Source organism: Pelophylax lessonae (assembly GCF_965119305.1).
Source record: "Pelophylax lessonae genome assembly, chromosome: 5".
In the NCBI taxonomy this organism is placed as follows: Eukaryota; Metazoa; Chordata; class Amphibia; order Anura; family Ranidae; genus Pelophylax; species Pelophylax lessonae.
In genome coordinates this window covers 143004797-143029196 of record NC_138772.1, presented here as the reverse complement: position 1 = coordinate 143029196, position 24400 = coordinate 143004797, and the positions used below count along the sequence as shown (strand labels likewise).

General features: G+C 49.9%; 1 protein-coding gene across 1 annotated transcript in view; it reads left to right on the top strand.

The window, feature by feature from the left end:
* Positions 1 to 5433: 5433 nt before the first annotated feature.
* DAZL (deleted in azoospermia like) overlaps positions 5434 to 24400 on the top strand; it is a gene marked incomplete at both ends in the record, with an annotated part of 186514 nt that continues 167547 nt past the window's right edge. Inside the window, one exon of the mRNA XM_082258906.1 lies at positions 5434 to 5460. Coding sequence (XP_082115032.1) covers positions 5434 to 5460 — 27 coding nt within the window. The remainder of the gene's footprint in view (positions 5461 to 24400) is intronic.

The following is a 24400-nucleotide window of genomic DNA, read 5'->3' as shown; positions in this document are numbered from 1 at the left end:
CACTTGGTCGGAGGAGTAGTCCTCCCACCCGATAAATGTGCTGGAATTGCGGGCGATAAAACTCTGTCTCTTCCAGCGGTCGGACCGTCTTCAGGGCCTTCCGGTCCGAGTACAGACGGACAATGCTACCGCGGTGGCTTACATCAACCACCAAGGGGGCACCAGGAGTGCTCGTGCGGCCTGGGAGGTGACCGACATTCTATCGTGGGCCGAGACTCATGTCCCAGTGATCTCAGCAGTTCACATTCCGGGTGTGGAGAATTGGCAGGCTGACTATCTGAGCCGCCAGACCCTGGACCAGGGGGAATGGTCTCTGCACCCGGAGGTCTTCCAAATGCGGTGTGCGAGGTGGGGATCCCCGGACGTGGATCTGTTCGCATCTCGGCTAAACCAAAAGGTGGAAAGGTTTGTGGCAAGAACACGCGATCCTCTGGCAGTCGCCTCGGATGCGTTGGTGGCCCCTTGGCATCAGTATCGTCTGTATGCCTTTCCTCCGATTCAGTTGCTATCCAGGTTCCTCCACAGGCTAGCCTCGGAACCGCACCTGGTGATTCTGGTGGCTCCGGACTGGCCACGCCGGTCCTGGTACGCCGACGTTGTTCATCTGGCAGTGGCGGCTGCCCATGCGGGAAGATCTCCTGTCTCAGGGTCCGATCTTCCATCCTGCTTTACAGTCGCTGGCTTTAACGGCCTGGCTGTTGAGACCCAGGTCCTGCGGGACAGGGGTCTCTCCTCTGAGGTCATTCCTACCCTTGTCAAGGCTAGGAAGTCCTCCTCTGGAAAGATCTATTACCGTACCTGGAAGGCTTACTTCGCCTGGTGCGAGTCCAGGGGGTTCTCCCCTCTCTCGTACTTGGTGTCGAGAGTGTTGGCTTTTCTCCAGGCTGGAGTGGACCAGCGCCTGGCGCTGGCCACGATCAAGGGCCAGGTGTCCGCACTGGCGTTTCTTTTCCAACGCCCTGTGGCATCTCATTCTCTGGTTCGCACCTTCATTCAAGGTGTGCGACATTTGGCTCCTCCCAGGAAGGAGCCCTTACCTCCGTGGGACTTGAACTTAGTTCTGTCCGTGTTACAGCGTGCTCCCTTTGAAAACATTCGGGATATCTCGTTGCCTCTGCTGTCTAAGAAAGTTGCCTTTTTGGTGGCGATCACTTCGGCTCGCAGAGTGTCGGAACTGGCAGCGTTATCTTGCCGTTCTCCATACTTGGTGATTCACCGGGATAAGGTGGTTTTGCGTCCGCAGCCCTCCTTTCTTCCTAAGGTGGTCTCTGAGTTCCACATTAATGAGGACATTGTTCTGCCTTCGCTTTGTACGAAGCCTAAGCATCCTAAGGAGGTTGCTCTGCACTCCTTGGATGTTGTCAGAGCGATCAGGGTTTACCTGTCTAAGGAATCTTTTCGTAAAACGGATTCCCTCTTTGTCCTTCCTGAGGGACCTCGGAAGGGCATGGCTGCATCCGCAGCGACAATTGCCAAATGGATCAGACAGACCATTGAACAGGCTTACGCCTTGAAGGAACGGGTTCCACCCTTCCCTGTTAAGGCGCACTCTACCAGATCTGTGAGTGCGTCCTGGGCCTATTGGCATCGGGCCTCGGTGGCCCAGGTGTGCAAGGCTGCGACTTGGTCGTCGGTGCACACTTTTTCCAAATTCTACAAAGTAGACGTTCTGGCATCAGCTGATGCCTCCTTTGGCCGCAAGTGCCATGATGGACCCTTGTGTTTTTTTCTGGGTCCCTGGCTGTTGGCATTTGCTTTCCTGGGCTGTTTCTCCTGTTGAGCATTGTTTTTTTCTGTTGCCCAGTTGGTTCTCTTACGGTGCATGTAAGATTCCTTTCTCTGATGTGGGTACTGCGTTGCCTTTTCTACGGTTGCGTCTCCCACCCCTCATGTCTAAACTGCTTTGGGACATCCCAACAGTGATGAGGCGGCAGCGACTGTCGGAGGACGTAAGAGAAAACTGAATTTTTGTAAAATCTTACCTGTAAAATTCCTTTCTCTGAGTCCTCCGATAGTCGCTGCCCCCGCCCCTCTTTTGGGGTTCTTGTTACCTACTGCTATGCTACCAAACTGAGTTGGGAGTGGTCACTGCAGGGGGGGTATTGACCAGATGGGACAGCCCCCATGGGTGTGTATATGCTAATGCCTTTTGTCTTTTGACTACTTCTATATGCCTAGCTACTCCTGCGGAGCGGAAGTCAATACCCAACAGTGATGACTTAGAGGCGACGGCGACTGTCGGAGGACTCCGAGAGAGGAATTTTACAGGTAAGATTTTACAAAAATTCAGTTTTTTTCTTGCCTGTGATTGGATGATAGAAATTAGTAGTGCTTCCCCTCAGATCTAGTGCAACTGCACTTGCAGTACACATACAATGCACTTGCAACTGAACAGACTATTTGCCTTTAGTAAATCAACTTTACTGCGTTTTGCAAATCGCTTTTGGGGTGTCATTAACTTAGTTCGCATGAACAGACTGTGATTCTGATGCAGTGCTGGAAACACGCAGGAATCGCAAATCTTGCACCGCATCAGTGTGAACCTAGGCTTAGCTATACTTAAAGGTAGGGATGCACCGAAACCGAAAATGCAGGATGCCCTTGGCCGAAAACCGAAACCGAAAATTACTTTTTCCCCCAAAAAATGTTTTAAAATGGATAGAAGAGGGGCATACACCAAAAACAGGCAGCGACGTACACCTGTCGCTGCCACCCTGTCACAGTATATGTACTGTGATGGGTTGGCAATAGGTTAATTTAATTACCAATGGTATTTGTATTATGCAGCATGAGGGGGTTAATATATTGTCACTGCTGGTCACTCATCTATTAGTGACTGACCAGTGGCAGGTAATTAACCCCTCTGTGCTGCATTAGTGCAACCAGTGTTAATTAACACTGATACTGGTTGCACTAATGCAGCACAAAGGGGTTAATTACCTGCCACTGGTCAGTCACTAATAGATGAGTGACCAGCAGTGACAAAACATTAACCCCCTCATGCTGCATAATACTAATATCATTGGTAAGCTGCCTCAGCTCCCCCCCATCTCCCCCCACTGCCTCAGCGTCCTGCATTCAAAAGTCCCGCCTCTGGCCGGCGGCACCGCCTCTCAATGACGTCCCTACTACGATCTGTGCATTATGAATGGACATACCAGGTCGGGGGGGGCGGGGCGAGCGGCCGCTATAGAGAGAACTAATGTGATTCTTCCCTGTCAGCTCAGCACGTCTATGTGTGAATGAGAACAGAACTGAGCTGACACCGGGGGCGGGCGGAGCGGCCGCTATTAGCTGTAACTATGTGAGAGCTTCTCTTCCTTGTCAGCGGAGATACATGCCTGTCAGTGAAGAGAAGCTCTCACATAGTTACAGCTAATAGCGGCCGCTCCGCCCGCCCCCCCCCGCCCCCGGTGTCAGCTCAGTTCTGTTCTCATTCACACATAGACGTGCTGAGCTGACAGGAAGGATCACATTAGTTCTCTCTATAGCGGCCGCTCGCCCCGCCCCCCGACCTGGTATGTCCATACGGCCGGCCAGAGGCGGGACTTTTAAAACCTGCCCTGCGCTGCGCCCTCCTCCTTCCCCACGGCGGCCATATTTTATTTTCGGCACTGTGAGAGGCTCATTTTCGGCCGATAATTTCGGTGGCCGAAATTTCGGTGCATCCCTACTTAAAGGCACATCTCCTATACCATATACGGTATGTACAGACAACACTTTTAGTTGCAGTTAGAGTAGGTAAGGGTTAAAGTATAAATAGAGCCTCAAAACCTTTTTTTTTTTTGGGTAGAGTAGGAAGCAGTGGAAACCCCAATCAGGTTTTCTTCCCCCATCTGTGTCCTGTTGAGGAGATTTTCCTTCAGTGTCCTGTATACACAACAGGAAGTGAGAGGAAATCTTTGCAGTGTAAGGATAAATTCTCTCTAAGGGCTCTTTCACACTGGGAAGCTCCGCTCTGCAGAGATCGGAGTGGATCTCCTGCTGAACTGGAGCCAAGTGGGAAAGATACCAGTTTTGACATCTGTGCCTGTTCCGTTTGTGTCCAGCGGACTGTGACAGCTCTATGGTAGCTAGATGTAAACAGACTGCATTGTGTTTAACCACTTGCCCTCCAGAAGGTTTTACACCTTTCATGACCAGGGCATTTTTTGCTGTTCAGTGGGGTGCTACTTTAGTTGGTAATAGCGTGGTCATGCGACACTACCCAAATTAAATTTATCATTTTTTAACACAGCCTTCCTTTGGAGGTATTTGATCGCCACTGGGATTTATTTTCTTTAAATTAAAAAAGACCATGTTAAAAAAAACAATATTTTCTACTTTGGATTAAAACATATCCAATAAAATCAAATCTCTCCATAAATTTAGGCCAAAATGTATTCTGCTATGTATTCTGCTACATGTTTTTGTTAAAAAAATTCCAATAAGTGTAAATTAATTGGTTTGCGTGAGTTAATCGCGTCTACAAACCATGGTATAGATAGTTGAAAATTAAGCAGTCCTGGTATATTGATGGCTTCACTCATTTCTTGAGGCCCCAAAATGTCAGGACAGTACAAATATTCCCCCACAATTTTTTTGGAAAAGTTAGACATTAACCAGGTCTGGACTGAAAGGATTTTTTTTTGCGATTCGGGATTGCGTTACTTTTAACTGAAAAATGAAAATTGCGTGGTAGTGCGACACTGAACCAAAATAAAATTGATGTCCTTTTTTTCCTACAAATAGAACTTTCTTTGGTATTTGATCACCTGCTATATAACATTCCCCGAAAAAAAAAATGTAAAAATCAAAATTTTTCATCACTTTAGGCCAATTTGTATTCTGCTACATATTTTTGGTAAAAAGAAAAAAATCGCAATAAGAGAACTTTGTTTTGCGCAAAAGTTATCGCATCTACAAACTAGGGAAAAGACTTCTCATTTTTATTTAATTTATTTTTCTCTATCGTTTATTGACGGACACAGTCCTCTGATCCATATCAGTAGTCATACTGCCCCCTACAGCAGTTGGACACTAGGCAGAAAAAAAGTTCTGGCTGCGCCTATGGGCAGTCCCGGAGGGTACTCTCTCTTCCTGCATTGGATGTCAATTTTAATCTGTCTAGTCAGGAGTAAGGACCTAGTTCCTTGCTGGGATCTTTGGTCCTGGCATAAAAGTATTTTTTTATGTAGATTTTTTTAGCTAGCCTTTTTTTCTCTGGAATTTTGTCCTGTGAGATCTTCAAGCAATCATGCCAGTCTGGGCAGCAAGCGTGTGCAGGCCTTGCTCCGTGCTGGGTTGGCCATGACAAAGTCCCACTGGACGGGGATTGGGTCCCTGAGCTAAACGTCTCGCCAGGTCGCACACGACAGGGTCTAAGCCTATGTCGTAGCATTCCTATTTGGCCGACAGCCCCCACGCTTTGGTGGAGAGGGGTCCTGTCAGGAGATGGCGTCCGCCTGTGTTCCTGGTACGGTGAGTAAATGCCCCCCACTTTTCCCTGGTGGATTTTGGGGTGGACGGACCCTCACACTCCTGGGTTTCCCTCTGTCCTGTTGTGCTCTCCTCCTTCCCTCCACGTGGGGGGAATGTTTGGGCCTACCTGGGGCTGGGACCTCGTTTACAGGCCGCATGGGGGGCGTGCCGTCCATGCGGGGGCGGGAGGCCCTCGATGGGTTCATCCAGCTGGATGGTGTTAGGAGGGCTGGCGGGGTCCCCCCTGTGGGTCCTGGTTATCTTGCTCCTGCGCGGGGCCGCCATTTTCCTGTAGCCTCGTCTGCTTCTATGACGGCCATCTTGATACACCCGTTTTCAGCCATTTTGCGGAGGATTCTTTGCTGTGAATGCTGGTGGGTGTGCCTGGAGGTGTTTTTTGGTGGGAGGAGCCCCTCCCTTCACCCCGGGCAGCTTCCTCGCTCACTTTCTTTTACTGAGCTGCTGCTGAGACCTTCCTAATCCGATTGCTGCTATCTGGGGACAGTGAGTTACTGGGCGCATAGTGTCTCTCTCCCTGTGGAAGTTCATTAGCGCGTGCCTGACCTCTGGCCGGCGCGGTGGGGCTGCTCTTTTCATATAGAAATTTCATTTTTTTTTTTTTGCAAATTTTGCTGGCGGGTTCTTCTGGTTCAGTACGGACCCCGCAGACCACGTGTTCCCACCTGACCCCCTCATGGAGTCCTCGGGGCCTTCCGGATCTCCGCTGTCCATCAATGCATTTTCAGAAGTTCGGGAAGCATTTGGGCCCGGGTGGAGGTGGCCTTGAGAGAGGTGCGCTGAAACATTTCTCTACCTACCCCTGCCTCATCTGTTGTCTCGGATTCTGAGTCTGACTGTCGCCGCAGACGTGGGCCTCCCTGCCGGGTCTGTTACCTTGTGCCCTGTCTCCTCTGATAATGCAGATGACATTTCTACCTCCCCTGCCACGCATGGTACAGACGATGGTGGACGCACTGGTTGTTTCGGTGCGTGACACCCTGCACTTTGGAGGATGCAGCTTGAGCCACAGACGGTGGCACTCGCATGCCATCCGGAGCAGCTTGATTTCCTAGCATGCTTATAATGGATGGTACCGTCTGCGTCGTTCCCCTGGGGTGTCTAAGCGGCTGCTAGACGTTACCCTTTTGAGGAGTCTGTTAAAGTGGACTGTACTGCCTAATGTGGATCTACAGGTTTCTAGGCTGCATAGGACTACCGTTGTTCCAGTGGAGGAATCCCCGTCTTTTAAGGACCTGGGGGTTAGGGTGGCGCGGGCTGTGGCTCGCGATCTGTACTCCCTGGCAGGGTCTGCACTAGTAACAGTGTTTACTCTTGCCACGCAGACTCTGCTTGATGGACGGAGTTTCAACGCTGTGACTTGGTATGAAGAAAGTCCCTCCTGCCCTTCGGGAGCTGTTGGACCAGCTGGTGCAGGGGCTTAAATTTGTTTGCGATGCCGCGCTGGACACGGCTCCTTTATTGGGTCACCTGTCAGTTTCGGCGGTGGTTATCCGGCGTTTACTTGGCTGAAGTGTTGGTCTATGGCTCAAGCTTCTAAGAAGGCCTTAACGGATCTCCCCTTTTAGGGAGATCGTCTGTTTCGCGCTGCTCTGGATGACATTATATAAGGGTCTCACGGGGGCAGAGTGCTTTTCTTCCACAGGCTAACAAGGATAAGCGCCTTCGTTGCGGATGGGGTCCCTCCCTTTCGGCTCACAGTTTCTTCGTCCCTCGGGGACAGTCAGTGTGGCGAAGTCCTTCAAGACTTCCTCGGGTGGTTCCAAACGACCCTAGTCTGGCAAACGAGAGATTGGTTTTTCCAGACCTGCGGACAAGGCCTACTCGGCCTGAAGGTGCATCCTCGCCTATATATGGGGTGATGAGACGTCTTTTCCGGTTCTCGGACCTGTGGCTGGACCGGATCGTAGGCAGCTTGGTTCAGGTCATGCGGTCCAGTTGCAAGATCGAGTTTAGATCTGCTTTTTCTGGTAAGGTTTTCCCTTCCAATGTACGGCTGTCCCCGGATCGCTTGCAGGCGCTCTATGGGGCAGTTCAGGCCCTGGTTCAACAAGGCTGGACCTACTGGCCCTTGATGGTTCCGTACGGATCAAAAATTCAAGATGGTATCTGTTCGCACAATGGTGGCTTCCCTACATCAGGGGGATTCCTGGCCTCCCTAGACATCAAAGATGCCTACCTTCCATCCCGTTCTGTGCAGAGCACCAACGGGTTCTCCGTTTTTGCCATGGGGAAGGATCTATCGGTTTGTGGCATTACCCCTTGGTCTCGCTTCTGCTCCTCAGGTCTTCAGAATGGTGTTGGCTCCAGTCCTGGTGCTGTTGCGGCAGGTCTCGGTGTATCAGTCCTGGGTTCCTGGCTGATCTGCTTCTCCGTGTGGAGTCTCCCCTACTGGGCTGACGACGAATTTGGTCTACAACCTGGAAAGGAGCTTGGACTTTACCCATCAGGCGCTGGCAGGGGTCAGCATAGAGGAGGAAGGAATAGAGGAGACGCAAGCAGCAGAGGTACGCAGCTGGGTGACTGTTAGGAATGTTAGGGGGAGGAGAGTCAGGGAGGCCAGTCCTGAGTTGGTACACCCTAACATGTTTGCCGAGTTGCAGGTTGAGGGGGATATCAACTCAGGGGTGGCAGAGCTGGAGCATGCACCCTCCCCCAGCTGCCAGGGGAGGGACGGCTCCAGGAAGAAGGGGGGCCGTAACTCAGGAAAGGTTAGAAAGGTTGTGGTAGTGGGGGACTCAATTATCAAGAGGACAGAGAGGGCAATCTGTAAAAAAGATCTCGTGAACCGAACAGTTTGTTGTTTACCGGGCGCCCGAGTTCGGCACATCGCAGATCTGGCAGACAGATTGATGGGGGGGGCTGGGGATGACCCAGCGGTCATGGTGCATGTGGGCACTAATGACAAAGTTAAAGGTAGGTGGAGGATCCTTAAGAACGATTTCAGGGACTTGGGTAATAGATTGAGGAAAAGGACCTCCAAGGTGGTTTTCTCTGAAATACTGCCTGTACCTCGAGCCACACAGGAGAGGCAGAAGGAGATTAGGGAAGTTAACAAGTGGCTGAGGAATTGGTGTAGGAAGGAGGGGTTTGGGTTCCTGGAGAACTGGGCTGACTTCTCAGTCGGCTACCGGCTCTTTAGTAAGGATGGGCTGCACCTTAATGGGGACGGTACAGCTCTTTTGGGGAGAAAGATGGCCACCGAGTTGGAGGGGCTTTTAAACTAGGAGACGGGGGGGAGGGCTCAGAAGTAGAATCAGTCAGGAGGGAGCAGAGGACTGAAGGCAGTTGTAGGGTCAGCAGCGACATTAGGTCAACAACATCAATTGGCGGGTCTGTGCGGGAAAACAGCAGACCAAACAAAAATAAACATAACCGCCAATCACGTTTAACTTCCGTAAAACTAAGAGGGGTATATGCTAATGCCAGGAGCCTAGCTAATAAGATGGATGAGTTGGACATGTTAGTACATGAGGAGGACATAGACCTTGTGGGAATAACAGAAACTTGGTTCGACCCCTCACATGACTGGCTGGCAAATATCCAAGGGTATTCTGTGTACCGGAAGGACAGGGTAGAGGGGGAGGGGTATGTCTCTATGTCAAGAACAATATAAAGGTGCTAGAAAGGAGTGACATTACGGATGGGATGAGCATGGATTTAGAATCTGTGTGGGTTGAACTCGATAGGGAAGAAGATAAGGGAAAAGTAGTTGTGGGGGTTTGCTATAGGCCACCTAACCAAGGGGAGGAGGTAGAGCTGGAATTTTTAGCACTAATAGGTAAAGCGGCAAAACTGGGATCAGTCATCATATTGGGGGACTTCAATTATCCCGACATTGACTGGGAAGAGGGGACTGCACACTCGCATAAGGCCCGTCTATTCACGGAAACCTTACAGGATAACTACATGTCACAGTTGGTGGATTCCCCTACTAGAGAGAATGCAATCCTGGATCTATTGATCACTAATGACCCAGACATAATCTCGGAGGTAGGAGTCCAGGACAATCTGGGCTCTAGCGATCACAGGATGATCACATTTAGTATAAATAACAATATAAAAAGGCAAGTGGGGAACATAAGAACCCTAAACTTCAGAAGGGCAGACTTTCCAAAATTGTACTCAATGATGGAAAGGGTAAACTGGGACCAAACCCTGGGATCCCTGACCACTGAGGAAAAATGGGAATGCTTTAGGAACATATTAAGCAAAGGCATCTTGCAGTGCATTCCTATGGGGAATAAATTTAGAAGAGACAAAGCCAAACCTGGCTGGCTAAACCGTAGCGTTAAAAAACTTATTAGGGGAAAAAAATTGGCCTTCAAGAAATATAAATCAGAGGGCACAGTATCGGCCTTCCAGCAATACAAGGAGGAAAATAAGAAGTGTAAACACGAAATCAAGATGGCTAAAATCAACTTTGAGAGACAAATAGCGGAGGATAGTAAAAAAAACCCAAAGAAATTCTTTAAATATATCAACAGCAAAAAAACTAGGGCAGAGCATATTGCACACATAATTAACGATGATGGGAGGATGGTTACAGAGGACACTGAAAAAGCAACCGTGCTGAATGCTTTTTTCTCGTCAGTCTTTACGCAGGAAAAGGAGGGGTACACTGACCATGACTGTATGGTTAGTAGTAATACACAGGACTTGCCACTATGGCTAACAGAGGGGGAAATCAGGGAAAGACTGGATAAACTTAACACAAACAAATCACCAGGCCCGGATGGCGTACATCCGAGAGTGCTCAAGGAACTCAGTATGGTTATATCTAGACCACTGTTCCTAATCTTTGCTGACAGTATTAGGACAGGAGATGTACCAGGGGATTGGAGGAAGGCTAACGTGATTCCGATATTCAAAAAGGGCCAGAGACATATCCCGGGAAATTATAGGCCTGTCAGTTTGACATCAATAGTATGTAAACTTCTGGAGGGGATGATAAGGGACTATATCGTAGAGTATGCTAAAGACAACAACATCATCAGTAGTAACCAACACGGGTTTACAAATGGGCGTTCTTTTCAAACCAATCTCTTAGCATTCTACGAGGAAGTGAGCTGTGAGCTAGATAGGGGCAGACCAGTGGATGTGGTGTACTTGGATTTCGCTAAGGCGTTTGATACAGTTTCCCACAAGCGCTTAATTTATAAAATAAGGTCTGCAGGTATCGACAGCAGGGTTTGCTCTTGGATACGGAACTGGCTAAAAGGCCGTGTCCAAAGGGTGGTAATAAACAGCGCATACTCAGACTGGGCTGAGGTAGTAAGCGGGGTGCCCCAGGGCTCAGTCCTGGGACCAACCTTGTTCAATTTATTCATAAACAGCATTGAGGACGGGATCAGTAGTTCGTTATCAATTTTTGCAGATGACACAAAATTGGCCAGGGCAATAACTGCACAGCATGAAGCAGATATCCTACAGAATGACCTGGACAAAATTACGGAGTGGGCAACGACATGGCAAATGAGGTTTAATGTGGAGAAGTGTAAGGTTTTGCACTTGGGGACCAAAAACATAAAAACACAATACATGTTAGGAGGGGAACCCTTGGGGGACTCAAAAATGGAGAAAGATCTGGGAGTCTTGGTTGATGATAGATTAGGCAACAGCATGCAATGCCAAGCGGCAGCTTCCAAAGCCAACAGAATATTAGCATGCATAAAGAAAGGGATGTATTCCAGAGATAAGACTATAATCCTTCCACTTTATAAAACTCTGGTCCGACCGCATCTGGAGTATTCTGTCCAGTTCTGGTCGCCAGTCCTCAGGAGGGATGTGTTGGAGCTGGAGAGAGTCCAGAGAAGGGCAACTAAACTAATTAGGGGATTGGAGGACCTTACCTATGAAGAGCGGCTGCAATCGCTCGATTTATTTTCCCTGGAGAAGAGACGTCTGAGAGGGGACATGATAGCAATTCATAAATATCTTAATGGGGATCTCAGCTTAGAAAAAAAGCTGTTCATTCGAAGGAATTGCATGAGGACTCGAGGACATACAATGCGATTAGAGGAGAAGCGTTTTAACCTCAGGCAACGTGGGGGGTTCTTTACTGTTAGGGCTACAAGATTGTGGAATTGTCTACCACAAGAGGTGGTTTCTGCAGGTAGTATGGTGACTTTCAAAAGACTCTTAGACTTACATCTCAAGGATCAGGAGATAAAGGGCTATGTTAGATGATTACAGTCACACACACCTACACAGGTTGAACTGGATGGACTATTGTCTTTATTCAACCTCACCTACTATGTAACTATGGTAGTCACCATGTGAACACTGGAGGAGTTTGGGTGGGTTCTGAACCTTCAGGAGTCATCCCTGGTCCCTTCCATGAGACTGGACTATCTGGGCCTGACTTTGGGCTCGTCCTCAGTCAGGGTGCTTCTCCCTCCGGGGAAAAAACTCTTGGAACTTCGGACTGCACCAGCACGTGGTCATACCTTCTAACCTGCATGCAAGTGCTGGGACTGATGGTGTCTTTCGAGATGGTCCCTATTGCTCAATCCCTCTCTGGGATCCCCTGGAAGGCAATCCTTCTCAAATGGGACTAGAATACAAACCAGTTCCGGCTGAGCCAGGTGACCAGGAAGTCTGGAATCCTTCCTCCCCTTCTTTACTGGACAATTGTCACTGCGGATGAAAGCCTGTCCGGGTGGGGAGGAGTCCTCGGCAGGTTCTCTGCTTAGGGAGTATGGTCCCTGAAGGATCCAGGTTACTGATCAATGTCCTGGGGCTGAGAACGATACGGCTTTGCCTAGTTCCCTGGACCGGGCACCTGCAGCTGTCCTGTGGGCATTCAATCAGACTATGCCACGTCTGTGGCTTATGTCATTCACCAAGGGGGCACCCAAGGGTGTCCTTGCAGTCTTTGAAGTGTCATTCATTCTTTGGGCAGAGCGCTTTTTTTTCAGCGCTCTCCGCTGTTCCGTTCCAGGTGTGGAAAATTGGCAGGTGGATTGCCTCAGTCGACGGACTTTATCCCGAGGTGTTCCAGCAGTTTTGCCTTCGTTGGGGCTCTCGAGACGTGGATCTGTTGGCGTTGCATTTACAGGATAGTGCAGAGGACCCTCTGGCAGATGCACTGGTGGCACCATGGGTTCTGTCGTGGGCAAGAACATATGCGAAGTTCAGCATGAACGGTGCTGAGAGGTTTGGCTTGGTCACCTGCGCAAAAAGGATGCCGGCATTGTCGTGTTTGAGCAATCATGGATGGGCCCAGGTCAGTATCAGCTGCTGTCTGCCTTTTCCTCCTCTCAAGTTGCTTCCAAGACTTCTTCGCAGGATCGAGGCGGCAGGGATTCCGGTCATTCTCGTGACTCCAGACTGGCCTCGCCGAGCCTGGTACGCCAACCTGGTTGGGCGCTCCTTGGAGACTTCCTCTCAGGGAGGATTTTTGTCTCCGGGGCCAATCTTCCATCCTGCTTTACGGTCGCTGGCTTTATCGGCTTGACTGTTGACAGCCAGGTGCTGAAGGGCAGGGATTGTCTGCTTCAGTGCTTCCCCCCCTACTAAAGTGTGGGGAGCGACTTCTAGAATGATTTATTTGTGAACATTCTGGTGGCGTAGACGGCTACTGAATGGGTGAGGTTACTTAAAATTAACTTGGAAGCTGAACGGCTCTCCCCTGCAGTGCTACAAATGGAACAGTTGGCTCAAGCCCTGGTGTTCATGTGTGATACGTCCCTGGATTCAGCTCTGTTAGTGACCAGGGCGTCGGCAGTGGGGATTGCTATTAGGCGCATGGTGTGGCTAAAAAGCTGGTCTGTTTATCAGGCTTCCAAAAAGGCCTTGACTAATCTTCCCTTCACAGGAGAGAGGCTGTTTGGATCATCTCTGGATGAGTTGATCAAAGGTATCACAGGGGGTAAGGGTACTCTTCTTTCCCAATCCTCTAAGTGCAAGGCGCCACGTCCTAGGTGAGGGCCTTCCTTTACTGCTCATAAGCGTCTTACCTTTTTCTTGTCACCCGAAGGTACAAAAAAAAAAAATCATTCAGGTCTTCTGGAGGTTCCAAGAAGCCATGGTTGGGAAAATTACGACTGGCCAGTCTGGATCTGTAAACGACTCCTCGTCTGCATGAAGGGGTGCCCTCATCTGCTCTGGAGTGGGGGGGGGGGGCGTCTTTGTTTCTTTCCGGAACCCTGAAATTTCTTGATTCAGGACAAATGGGTTCACAAATTGTTCTGATCAGGGTACAAGATCGAATTCCGATCTTGCCCGTCAGACAGGTTCTTCCCTTCCAATGTTCACCTATCCTCAGGCCGGTTAAGACTGGGGGGCAGTGCACGATTTGTTCTTGCAAAGAGTGGTTATACCGGTCCTTTTTCAGGAATGTTTTCAAGGGATTTATTTAAACCTGTTCACCGTACCCAGAAAAGAGGGCAAGGTGCGTCTAATCCTGAATCTCAAGGCCCTGAACCACTTCATGCGGGTACAGAATTTTGGGTGGAATTTATCCGCACGGTAGTGGCGTCTCTGCACCAGGGAGACTTCTTAGCCTACATTGATATCAAGTACGCATATCTGCACATCCCTATTTATGCTGGTCACCAGCGGTTTCTTTGCTTTGCAGTAGCAGAGGAGCATTATCAATTTGTGGCATTACTCTATGGTCTTGCCTCTGCTCCCAGGGTGTTTACCAAGGTGCTAGCACCTGGATTGGCATTGCTGCGCCAACGGGGGATTTTGGTACTGGGGTACCTAGATCTCCTGTTGAGAGAAGACTCCCATTCAACCTTTTATAGGCGACCTGACGATCACTGTCAGAACCCTGCAGGAGTTCGGTTGGAACATCAATTTCAAGAAATCTGCCCTGATTCATTGAGACTGGATTATCTGGGCCTGACTCTGAATTCAGCCTTGGTGAGAGTTTTTCTGCCCCCAGCAGGGTTCGTACGGTCATGAAAATCCTGGAAAAGTCATGGGATTTTGACATGACACTTTCCAGGCCTGGAAAAGTTATGGAAAATGAGTAAACCCCACTAAGTTTTGGAAAAGTCATGGAATTTTGTGCAGCTATTTAATTTAGAAAATGTCTTCGGTGCCCCCTGTATTCTGTGGGAGCAGGGGACAGTAAGTGGACTATTTTCTCTGTTTCGGGTTTAGGCGGATTAATCAGCCGCAGCGCGCTGCACAGCTGAAGCCTGGTCACCACTGGTCTCCAATATGAATAGACCGTGACAGGTTAGGAACTCTGCGGCGGATTGATCCGCCTAAACCTGAAACCAAGAAATAGTGCACTTACTGTCCCTGCTCCCAGGGGCGTACCAGCGGGAAGGAAGAGGGGGGCGCGCACTGGGGGTTGACAGCCGAGCCGTCCGCATCTCTGCACTGGGGGGTGTCAGGCCGCACTGGGGGGGGTGTCAGGCCGGGGTCCGCCGGGCCGCCTGCATCGCTGCACTGGGGGTTGTCAGGCCGGTGTCCGCCGGGCCGCCCTCATCACCGCACTGGGGGGTGTCAGACTGGTGTCCGCCAGGCCACCCACATCTCCGTGTGAAGAAGGCAACTGCAGCGGCAGAAAGGTGATCAGTGAGAGTGTCTGAGCAGCCTTGTTTTGTGTGCTGGATAGGATGTGGCAGCTGCATAGAGATGAATTGAACTTTCCATATTCCTCCTGCTGTCGCTGAATGCTTGTTACTCCTCTCAGCAGCTGCAGGAGGAATATGGAAAGTTCAATTCATCTATATGCATCTGCCCCATCCCCCTCCTATACAACTTCCTTTGCTGGCCCCCCTCAGTGCTCTTCCCCCCCCCCGTGCTCTTTAGCCCCCCTCAGTGCTAATAACCCCCCCCCAGTGCTATTAACCCCCCCTCAGTGCTCTTTAGCCCCCCCATGCTCTCTGGCTCCCCCAGTGCTCTCCACCTCCCTGGCTCCCCCCTCAGTGATTTCCAGTTCCCCCCCCCAGACAGTGCTCTCCAGTTCCCCCCCTCCCCCTGTGCTCTCCATCCCCCTGGGTTTCCCTGCTCCCCCCCCCAGTGCTCTCCACCCCCCTGCGCCTTCCAACCCCCCTGCAATGCTTTCCAGTCCCCCCCCCCCCCGTGCTATTCAGCTCCTCCAGTGCTCTCCCGTCCCCCTAGTGCTCTTCTATCTTCTATCATGTCCGCAGTTCTTGACCTTCTCTTGTATCATGTCCGCAGTCTGACCATCTCCTGTATCATGTCCGCAGTTCTTGACCTTCTCTTGTATCATGTCCGCAGTCTCTGACCATCTTGACCATCTCCTGTATCATGTCCGCAGTCTGACCATCTCCTGTATCATGTCCGCAGTCTCTGACCATCTCCTGTATCATTTCCGCAGTCTCTGACCATCTCCTGTACCATGTTTGCAGCCTTTGACCATCTCCTGTACCATGTCTGCAGCCTTTGACCATCTCCTGTACCATGTCTGCAGCCTTTGACCATCTCCTGTACCATGTCTGCAGCCTTTGACCATCTCCTGTACCATGTCTGCAGCCTTTGACCATCTCCTGTACCATGTCTGCAGCCTTTGACCATCTCCTGTACCATGTCTGCAGCCTTTGACCACCTCCTGTATCATTTCCACAGCCCCACACTATTTTTCCCAGGACTTGACCCCTGAGTATAGACAAGAGTAAGCGCCACATTTGTGCATCTGTGCCATCCATACCAGTCCACCTGCACCTCCATCATGACTGTGGTTTGGGCCTAAAGAGTAAGCGCCGCATTTTGTGCATCTGACTGTGCCATCCATACCAGTCCGGGTGCACCTCCATCATGACTGCCTGAATTGAAGCTTTATCCCCAAGCAGGAGCGGCCATTAATCTTCTTTCTCCAGTTACAGTATATTGGTCAAATTACAAGTTAACTTTATGGGGGTAACACAGTTTCAGCTAAAGTTAGTGTGTTCTAGAGGTGCAACGATGCGTCGACGTAATCGATTACGTCGACTACAGAAATACGTCGACGTGCGTGAAAGGCGTCGATGAAGTCACACGCCCCCTGCTCGCATTGCTGGCTGGGCATTGATTGGGGCCTCTGCAGGCGTGACATCCCGGGGTAGCTGCGCCTGCGCGGCGGTGCATCAGCTGAGCTGACTCTCTGTGGCTGCAGACTGCTGCCAATGCCGATGATCCCTCCCACTGCCCCACAGAGACGAGATGTCACGCGCCACTCCAGCAGCAGCATGTGATCGCAGGTGAGCCTGAGGGGTCTGCACTGGGAGGGGGGCTTACTAAGTGGTCTGTACTAGGTGGGAGGGCTTACTGAGGGGTCTGTACTAGGTGGGAGGGCTTACTGAGGGGTCTGTACTGGGAGGGGGCTTACTGAGGGGTCTGTACTGGGAGGGGGGCTTAGTGAGGGGTCTGTACTGGGAGGGAGCCTACTGAGGGGTCTGTACTAGGTGGGAGGGCTTACTGAGGGGTCTGTATTGGGAGGGGTGCTTACTGGGAGGGGGCCTACTGAGGGGTCTGTACTGGGAGGGGGCCTACTGAGGGGTCTGTACTGGGAGGGGGCCTACTGAGGGGTCTGTACTAGGTGGTAGGGCTTACTGAGGGGTCTGTACTGGGAGGGGGCTTACTGAGGGGTCTGTACTTTTTGTTATTCAAAGGATTAATTAGCTAATCAAAAAAAGAACACTCAAGCAAAAAAAATAAAATAAAAATAATCGTTAGATTAGTCGACTAATTGGAAAAATAATCGTTCGTTGCAGCCCTAGTGTATTCACAGGGTAGCAATGCCAGGGAAATGCTGCTTTAAAATCTATGGCTTCATGATGAAAAGTATGAGAGGTGGCTGGAGAAAGATCAGGACTCGGGACATGCTAAATGTAGTGTGTCGTAAAACATTTGACCTTTCGAACATGGGAGAGGCAGCGCTGTCTAGCCACGCTAAAGGTGCAAAGCACAAGTCTGCAGCTGCATGCTCGACAGCTTCCAATCCGATTGTCGCTTTTTCACCCATGCGCCTGAAGTGACACCGGCTCCCAGCTGCAGCAGCAGTGCTTCCATCTCATCCACTATAAAACAAGGGACCATTTTGAGTCGCGCTGTATCCAGAAACTAAACCCTAACTGCAGAGGTACTGTACACTACTGTACAAAGCTTGTCATTTATTTAAGTAAAAATATGCTGGGTGTGACATGGATTTTCTTCTTATTTAACATGTATACATAGACATTTCATGAAACTTTAGGTCATGAATATTTACGTTAAGTCATGGAAAAGTCATGGAATTTTATTGGTTAAAAATGTGTATGAACCCTGCCCCGGAGAAGCTGCAAAAATTGCAGGGTGTGATTTGGTTACTGTTGGCAAACAATCTGTCTTCACTGTGGACTTGCTTGCGGGACTTGGGTCTGATGGTATCAACCTTCGAGGCGGTTCCGTTTGCTCAGTTTCATACCAGACCTTTGCAAAGGGAGATTCTTGTCAAATGGAACAAGGATCCAAAGTCCTTGGACTCTTTGATTCGGTTGAGTCACAACACAGTCTGCTCTATTGTGGTGGATTCAGTCTCCAGCACTATGCCAGGGCAAGTCCTTCCTCAGGTTGTTTTGGACGGTGTTAACCACGGACGCCAGCCTGTTAGGCTGGGGCGGGGTGCTGAGGAAGCTCTGAGCCCAGTGTACCTGGACAGTGGAAGAGTCAAAACTAAAAAACGTTTTGGAGCTCAGAGCATTGTCTGAGCTATTGGATGACTCGTCTACAAGATTGTCCGGTTCGGATTCAATCGGACATTGCCACGGCTGTGACTTACATCAATCATCAGGGGGTCACTAAGAGTGTCTTGGCGGCCAAGGAAATGGCTGAGATTCTGGCCTGGGCGGAAAGGTTTGTTCAACTCTCTGCTGTACACATTTGAGGTGTGGAGAAATGGCAGGTGGATTACCTGAAATGTCAGATGTTGGATCAAAGGGAGTGGTCCCTACACCCGGAGGTGTTCATCTCTTGTGTGTTCGGTGGGGAACACCCGAGGTCGATCTGTTTGCTTCTCGCTTCAACAGGAAGGTTCAGCGGTTTGTAGCCAGGTCTCGGGATCTTCTGGCCGACGCCACAGATGCACTGAGCAGAAGTTGAGAAAAATAAAAAATTGCAGACTGGGCCCCCTGGTGCAACATGAACACTGCAGAACAAGTATCCCCACCTAATCCCCCCCCCCCCCCTCAAGGAGGCAGCAGGGCCCTCCAGATCCCAGCTATCCATAGATGCACTTTTGGCAGTCCTGGAATCTTGTGTGGCCCGGGTGGAGGTGGCCTTTAAGGGGCGAGGTGCCAAAAAACACCCGCCGTCTGCCTCATCTGATATATCTGATTCAGCCACCGCAGACGCGGGTCTCCCTGCCAGGTCTACTACCTCGCGCCCTGTCTCCTCTGATAGTGAGGATGACACCTCTCCCTCCGCCACCGCGCAAGAAAAGGCACTGGTGGACGCACTGATTTTATCTGTGCATGAGATCCTAAATATGGAGGACGCAGCTGAGACTGTGAATAAGGCGCAGGTTACGTTATGTTTGGCACTCACAAGCTATCCAGAGCGTCAAAGGTTTTTCCCTTTCCCGCGTATTTTAACAACATGCTCAAAAAAGAATGGGACCGCCCAAAGCATTCCCCTGGGGTGACTAAGCGGATTGCTAGACGCTGCCCCTTTGGGGAATCCATTATAAAGAAGTGGACTGTGCCACCTAAAGCTACCATGATTCCAGTGGCGAATTCCCCGTCCTTTAGGGATCCGGTAGATAGAAAGGCGAAGTCTGTGGCCTGCAATATGTACTCCCTGGCGGGGGTCTGCACTAAGGCTGGTGTTTACAGTTGCCCTTGTCTCGCAAACCTTGACTAAATAAACTTAAGTTGCTACGCTGTGACCTGGAGGAGAAACCACTTCCCCCCTGCCTTTGCTGAGCTGTTGGACCAGTTGGTGCAGGGGCTGCAATTTGTTTGCGATGCCGCGCTGGATGCTGCTCCCATTTTGGGACGACTGTCGGTTTCGGTAGTGGTCCTCCAGGGTATACTTTGGCTAAAGTGCTGGTCTGCGGATCAAACCTCGAAGGCCTTGACTAATCTGCCTTTTCAAAGAAATCGCCTGTTTGGGTCTACCCTGGATGACATTATCAAAGGTCTCACAGGGGGTAAGAGTAGGGTAAGGACCCGGGTCGCAGACGGGGCCCCTCCTTTTCAGCACATACTTCCCTCCCAATGTGAGACTGTCCCCGGATCACTTACAGGCTGTCTTTGGGGGTGGTACAGGACCTGGTACAACAGGAAGTATTACTTCTGGTTCCATGTGCGGAACGTTTTCAGGACTTTTATTCAAACCTGTTTATGATCCCCAGGAAGGAAGGCAAGGTGCGTCCAATCCTGGACCCGAAGGCACTGAATTGCTTTGTGCGAGTTCAAAAATTCAAGATGCAATCTATTCGCACGGTGGTGGCTTGCCTACATAAGGGGGATTTCCTGGCCTCTATAGACATTAAAGATGCCTATCTTCGGGGGGACCCTGGTCCTTCCCTAGCTGGCAGATCATGGCTCAGTTTGCGACCCTCTCGGGATTGCACGCGAACTGGAACAAGTCCCTAGTCTTACCTATAGATGCCGGGGCTGCTGCCCTCTGGGACCCCTCTTCCCCGCTATTAAGTACCACGGTATTTATATCTCCGCCGATACCAAGGATTTAATCAAACTCAATTTACAGCCTAAAGTGCAGTGGGTGTAGACAGCGCTTGAAGGCGTGGTCACATCTCCCATTATCACTTATTGAGAAAATTAACTTACTGAAAATGAAAATTCTCCCGTTCCTACTTTATACCCTGAGGCATTCCCAGTTTGGATCCCAATATCGTACTTTACCCAATTGGACTCCCTTGTTACATCTTTCCTATGGTCCTCACGTCCTGCCAGATTTAGTAAGAAAATTCTCCGCAGGCCTAAGGCACAAGGGGTGCTGGCTTGCCCTGATTTTTACTCTTATTACATAGCGGCTGTGCTAGGACATGCCCTCAACTGGCTTATCTCTCATGTTACCATCTCCTCTGTGGTCCTGGAGGCGGCTCATGCAGTTTCCTACGAAAAACTTTGTAACACTCTATAATAGGGGTCTGAAGGCATCATATCCCCCTTGGTGATTTTGTGGACTCTCACAATAGTCACATCTGATCGGAGAGGGGCTCGCTGGTCTCCAGATACCCCACTGTGGTTCAACCCACACTTGGCAGAGTTCCTGTCTGTTCCGGATCCAGCCTTGTGGGCTAATAGGGGCATTAAGACCTTGGCATACATCAGTGATGGCAGTACCCGGACAACATTTGACAATCTTAAGGCAAAGTTTCAGCTCCCCAACTCCTTCTTTTTCAGATTCCTCCAACTCTGCCATGCCTACCGTGCACAGTTCGCCGCTCCCATAACTGGCCTGGTGCGTAATGATCTTGAGTCTCTCCTGTGGGACGCTGGCTTGAACAAACCCTTATCCACTATTTATAAGGCTTTGCTGCCCTCTATCCACAATGGGCTGTGAGCGGTGTGGTGTGCAGAGCTGGATGGTGAGGACTGGGAGGATATGTGGGACCTCCCGTTTCAGCCACTCATAGCGACCAGGGATGTCTTGATTCAATTTAAGATATTGCATAGGATTTATTATACTCCACAGCGGTATTTATCCTAGTGTCTCGGCTTCCTGCTGGAGATGCACTTGTGACTCAGCAGGTTTCTCCCACATTTTTTGGGAGTGCCCTCTGATCGCTTCTTACTGGCGGGAGGTGTCTCGGTTCATCTCAAGCTTGACCTTAGTTTCAATCCCTTTGACTGGGAATTTGTCTCCTTGGACTGGTGGACCAGTTGGCGACTGCCAAGGCGACACATACCCTGATTTGTATCCTGCTGTTCTATGCGAGGAAAGCGATTGTCCTGAAGTAGAGGTCAGACCTCCCCCCCCCCCCCCCCGACCCTTCGTTTCTGGAAGGGACTGGCGGTGGTGAAAGGAGCCTGGGTTTGAAATTCTCCTGGCATTGACCCAGATTGCTGAGCCTGGTGGGGTTGCACATTGGGAAACCGAGGGGGAGGAAAAGTGGTGGCCTGACATATGTTATTTTCATTATCCGATTGTTGGGCAGTATGCTTTTGGGAGGTTACGGTTATGACCTCAAACTTGTTTTGTAGTGTTAGTGGCTAGTGATTGTGCTGGTGGGTATGCCCCAAAGGCTTTGTTTTGTACCAAAAATAACTTTTCAATAAAAAGAATAAAAAAAAAAAAGATGCCTACCTTCACATCCCAATATGTGCAGGACATCAACGGTTTCTGCGCTTTGCCGTGGGAGAGGGTCATTAACAGTTTGTGGTGTTACCCTTTGGTCTCGCCTCTGCTCCTCTGGTCTTCACAAAGGTGTTGGCTTCTGTCCTGGCGCTGTTACGAGTGGGGGATATCGGTCCTGGGTTACCTGGACGATGTGCTTCTCCGTGCAGAGTCTCCCGCGGTGACGGCGACACATTTGGAGATCAACATGAGAACTCTTGAGTTAGGGTGGATTCTGAACCTTCAGAAGTCGTCCCTGGTCCCTTCTATGAGGCTGGACTATCTGGGCCTGACTTTGGACTCGTCCGCAGCCAGGGTGTTTGCTTTCTCTGGAAAAACTACAGACTGTGATTCAGCTGTTGCTGTCCAGCAAATGGTTGCCCCTTCGGACGTGTATGAGAGTTCTGGGACTGATGATGTTGTCCTTCGAGGCAGTCCCCTTCGCTCAATTCCACACAAGAAGCCTCAAAAAAGAAATCTTTCTCAAATGGAAAAAAAATCCAAATTTTCTGGACAATCAGATCCAGCTGTGCCAGGTGACCAGGGAGTCCCTGATCTGGTGGCTTTGGTCCCCAATGCTTAAACAAGGGAAATCCTTCCTTCCTATATATTGGAAAATTGTCACCACGGATGCCAATCTGTGCGGGTGGGGAGGGGTTCTCGGCAGGTTTTCTGCTCAAGGAGTCTGGTCCCTGGAAGAATCCAGGTTACCGATCAATGTACTAGAGCTGAGCGTGATCAGGCTTTGCCTAGTCCACTGGACCGAGTACCTTCGGGGTTGTCCAGTGCATATTCAATCGGACAATTCATACAGCAAAAGCCATGGTCCACATAGCGGTTTGAAAGCATCAGAGGGATCTCATTGTTAAATGTATCAGTCAGGAGAAGGGTACAAAAGAATTTGAGGCATTCGATGTGACAGAATTGATGAAAAGACAAGAAGGAAATTGGTCGGGGAGGCTGCCAAGAGGCCTAGAGCAACATTAAAGGAGCTACAGGAATATCTGGTAAGTAATGGCAATGTGGTATATGTGATCTCCAGTATTTGTCATATGTCTGGGCTATAAGGTAGCGTGGCAAGACGGAAGCTTTTTCTTACGAAGAAAAACATCCAAGCCCGGCTAAATTTTGCAAAAACACATCTGAAGTCTCCCAAAAGCATGTAGGAGAATGTTATGGTATGATGTAAATATAGGTTGAACTTTTGGCCATAATTCCAAAAGAGATGTTTGGCGCAAAAACGCTACACATCACCAAAAGAACATCATACCCACAGTCAAGCATGATGGTGGCTATTTTTCTTCAGCTTGAACAGGAGCCTTAGTCAAAGTAGAGGGAATTTATGAACAGTTCCAAATACCAGTCAATATTGGCTCAAAACCTTCAGGCTTCTGCTGGAAAGCCGAACATGAAGAGGAACTTTCAGGATGGCAACGACCCAAAGCATACATCCAAATCAACAAAGTAATGGCTTTACCAAAAGAAGATTAAAGTTTTGGAATGGCCCAGCCAGAGCCCAAACCTGAATCTGATTGAAAATCTGTGGGGTGATCTAAAAAGGGCTGTGCACAGGAGATGCCCCCCCCAATCTGACAGATTTGGTCCTTTTTGCAAAGAGTGGGCAGATCTTGCCAAGTCAATATGTGCCATGCTGCTACTTACACCCAAAAAGACTTGAGTCCTGTAATAAAATAATCCAAAGGTACTTTGGTGTAACAACAAAGTATTAGTTTAAGGGTGTGCACACTTATGCAACCATATTTTAGTTTTTTTTTTTTTTTACTTCCCTCCATCTAAAAAATTTCAGCTTTTTGTTCAACTGAGTTTCTTTTCCATCACCAAAACCTGAAATTTTAACTGGGGTGTGTAGTCTTTTTATAGCATCTGTATGTGGGTGTGACTTGCTTATGCATTCGCTTATGCATGCGAGCTCGGAGGGACGGGTTGATTAGCAGAACAAGGGCCTCTTTTATGTGAGGTCTGGGGTCAGACCTCAGAGCTCACATTTACACTTAAAAGCAATAAAGTCTTTAGTGTAATAAAAAAAAAAATGGGCCCTTTAAGGCCCGAGGGCAGAAGTTGACGTCGCTCCGGTCCTCCAAGGGCATAGTCGAGTGGAGACAATCTTGCCCTCGCTCTACTTTCTCCCCATCCGCGGGAAGCAGCAGGAAGGGGGTAGGCACCTCTCCCGCCGCCCATAAAAGTAATCCTGTGGCAAATCCACTATTGGGACCATTTTTATGTTAACCACTTGCCGACCAGTCACTGGGACTGTACTGCGGCAAAGTGGCTCGATTCCGTCCAGTGACGTAGACCTACGTCGCTGGACTCCTCCCCTTGTGGGCGGAGCTCGCACCCGCTGTTTTCAGTCACAGCGGGAGTCGGGCCAGGGGAGGTGCCGCTGCTCTTCCCCGATCGTCGGGGAATCGAGTTTGGAGATCCGCCCGCTTGTGTAAACAAAGCGGGCGGATCTCCTAAGTGACAGTGACAGATTGCAGGGTTCAGCATCTGTCCCTGTGTCACTCAGTCACCTCCCCCCACACACGTTAGTAAGCACCAGGCATACATTAACCCCTCCCTCTCCAATTAAATTAACCCCTTCCCTGCCAGTGTCATTTTTACAGTAACGGTGCATATTTATAGAAATGTCACTGGTACCCCCAAAAGTGTCAAA